The following is a 2,500-nucleotide window of genomic DNA, read 5'->3' as shown; positions in this document are numbered from 1 at the left end:
AATTTACCAAACAGCGTACTCTTAAAAATGTTGTACTTTATACTCACCGGGCGGTGGTTATCACCATCATCTCCTCCTACACCTATTGATGCAAAGGGCCTCAGAGGATTTATTTGCTAAATTCATCGAAGGATAGCTAGTTCCTTGTGATGCGCCGTGCCTATCTAACTAAGGCAAGTGACCCCTGCTGGTCCATACTAATTCCAGTTAGATCATCCACCAGGCATCAGGAGTAAAAGCCGATAAGACGTAAAAGACGTCTTGTCTATTGCCTTAAACCCAATCCGTCATCCTGCTGCCAGTGACTTCATCGAGATTTAGGGTGGCATTTCCTCCACACTCAAAGCTCTCATTATTCCTCCAAGTTGTTCATCCGCTTATATAACCGTTGGCAAACGTGGATTGCTAAAATATACCGCCTAGCGCAGTAATAAACTGCCTAGCGCGTTGGTGATATATGGAGAATAATCTTTGTGGTTGCCAATTACAGAACAAGTTCAGAAAATGGAGAATGGTCCTTGTAGGTAGGGCATAAACTTAGAAAATTGGCTTTGAACGTATCAGGTATTATACACTTTTAGAGAATAGACTTTGCACTTACCAGAGTGTACACTTCACCATCCGACATCAGAGCCCAGAAAGGGCTCCCAAACTCAACAGCCTTCCCGTTCACCCAACGCCATTCGCCCTCCACGTCATCATCACTTCCTCCAACCCAGTAACTTTCTTGGTCAAGTCCTGCATAAGAGATAAGGAAGATTAGAAGAGAGTGGGATACGAACAAGTGATATGAGAATTGAGTTGTTGATTCACGTGTAAATTCGTGTGCTGTTCCTTATTTTTCAGTGGTGTCTTTGATTGAGGAAAAAATAGAACATATGTCATTATAGATTACAAAAGTAATAAGGCCACTTTTTGACAAATACTGGAGACAGAAAGACCCTTTTTATATAAATTTATGAAAAATACCAAAATAAAATACACGATCCTTTTTACCATTACCCAGCTATTTAGCTTTCAGAGGGTTCCAACAAATATGTCAGTGAAGTTTAATCTTGTCTGGTTTTGATTTAAGGTAACCTTATGGTATCACAGGTTCTTGCTGACAAAAGACCAGCCGGTAAAAAACTTAATCTTCTCTTGCTGACCAAAGAAGAGCCTGTAACAAACTTAATCTTGAGACCATCTGATTGTATATGGTTCCTTTGCAGATATCCATTGGAATCAGTTTTCCATTACGTTGGGTCAGGATTAACATATCCAGAGGAAAAGATGCTGGTCAAACTTGGAAATACCATCCAAAGGACCAGTTCTGCATCAGACATAGTTCATATTGATTTTGCCAAAACTACTAAAGGATTTGCTTCCAACCAACTTTGTTCTTGAGTTAATATATGTCCCCTTTCGAAGCTCTGTGGAATTTTATTGTTGTATTGTAGACTATTTTTTTACTCCTTTAGGTTAATTTTATCATTTTGATCATAGCAACGAATTTATGAGGTATTCCCGTCATTTACTTCTCTTAGCTTTGTTTCAGCGTTCCTACCTGCTTGTCTTTCATACGAAATGTTGAAATCCTCACATCTCCGAATATATAGATGATTACTGTAAAGGCAAAACGTGTAAAAAAACAAACAGTCTATTTTGCAAACCATAGTGTCAGTCATATACTCCGGATAGCTAGGTTGGTAGCGTCGCGGGCTTCTGTTTCAGAAGTCCTGAGTTCGCGTCCCCGCTAGGGCGCGAATAGTGTGAGACCTTCTACCGGGGGGTACTCCCCAGGGTGTCGCCTGGGGGGGGAGGTTAGAGGGGGCTAGTGATAGTCCCTGCTGGCTTATGGTCGCCCGAGGAGATGATGTAGATCGTCTCAGGGGAGATCTAAAACCTACAACTTTAACTTTTAAGGAAGCCTAAATCTTCACGAAACCTGTTTCTCAAAACTAACCAGACTATGTGCTAAGTTTTAGTATTTGTTTACTATACCTGTGACCACAGTATACTGTGACTAGAAAACAATACTCCTGTGGGTTTACCTTCACTTCTAATAAATTTGAGGAGGTCGTGGAAAAACTGGGCATCGTCAATGATGGCCAACTCTGCACTGAGTTCGTGGCACAAGTACCGGGATTTTACCCAAGAACCTTTGACAAACGGATCCACGAAGACGCAGCGGTCACTGATTTCAACGAAGGGCTTCTCGCATACGCTGGGTTTTGCAGTTGTTACTTCCCACGAAGGGGTTGAAGTGGGATAGGACCTGGTTGAAGGCGTCCACCAACGGGTTGAAGTGGGATAGGGCCTCGTTGAATAAGACCACCAACGGGTTGGAGTGGGATAGGGCCTGGTTGTCCAATACCACCAAGGGGTTGATGTGTAATAGGGCATTCTAGGTCTCACATTCGTGGGGGAAGCCAAAACTCCAACCTGTAGAGGGAACATCATAAGGCTCAATACTACACAACATTCAAGAAGACATCCTAAAAGTTTTATTCCATATGTG

At 42.2% G+C, this 2,500-nt stretch overlaps 1 protein-coding gene across 2 annotated transcripts in view; it reads right to left on the bottom strand.

Moving 5' to 3' along the window:
- Window positions 1-2,500, bottom strand: part of LOC137658795 (C-type lectin domain family 17, member A-like) — a 6,613-nt gene that overhangs the window by 1,092 nt on the left and 3,021 nt on the right. For both annotated transcript variants that reach the window (XM_068393840.1, XM_068393841.1), the window contains exons 2-3: window positions 2,034-2,424; window positions 602-738 (exon numbers count right to left, since the gene is read on the bottom strand). In XM_068393840.1, the coding sequence (XP_068249941.1) occupies window positions 602-738; window positions 2,034-2,424 (528 nt within the window). The remainder of the gene's footprint in view (window positions 1-601; window positions 739-2,033; window positions 2,425-2,500) is intronic.

The sequence above is a fragment of the Palaemon carinicauda genome, chromosome 19 (assembly GCF_036898095.1).
Source record: "Palaemon carinicauda isolate YSFRI2023 chromosome 19, ASM3689809v2, whole genome shotgun sequence".
Taxonomy (NCBI): domain Eukaryota; kingdom Metazoa; phylum Arthropoda; class Malacostraca; order Decapoda; family Palaemonidae; genus Palaemon; species Palaemon carinicauda.
Note: the sequence above shows the minus strand (reverse complement) of the source record. Positions and strands in the feature narration are given on the sequence as shown.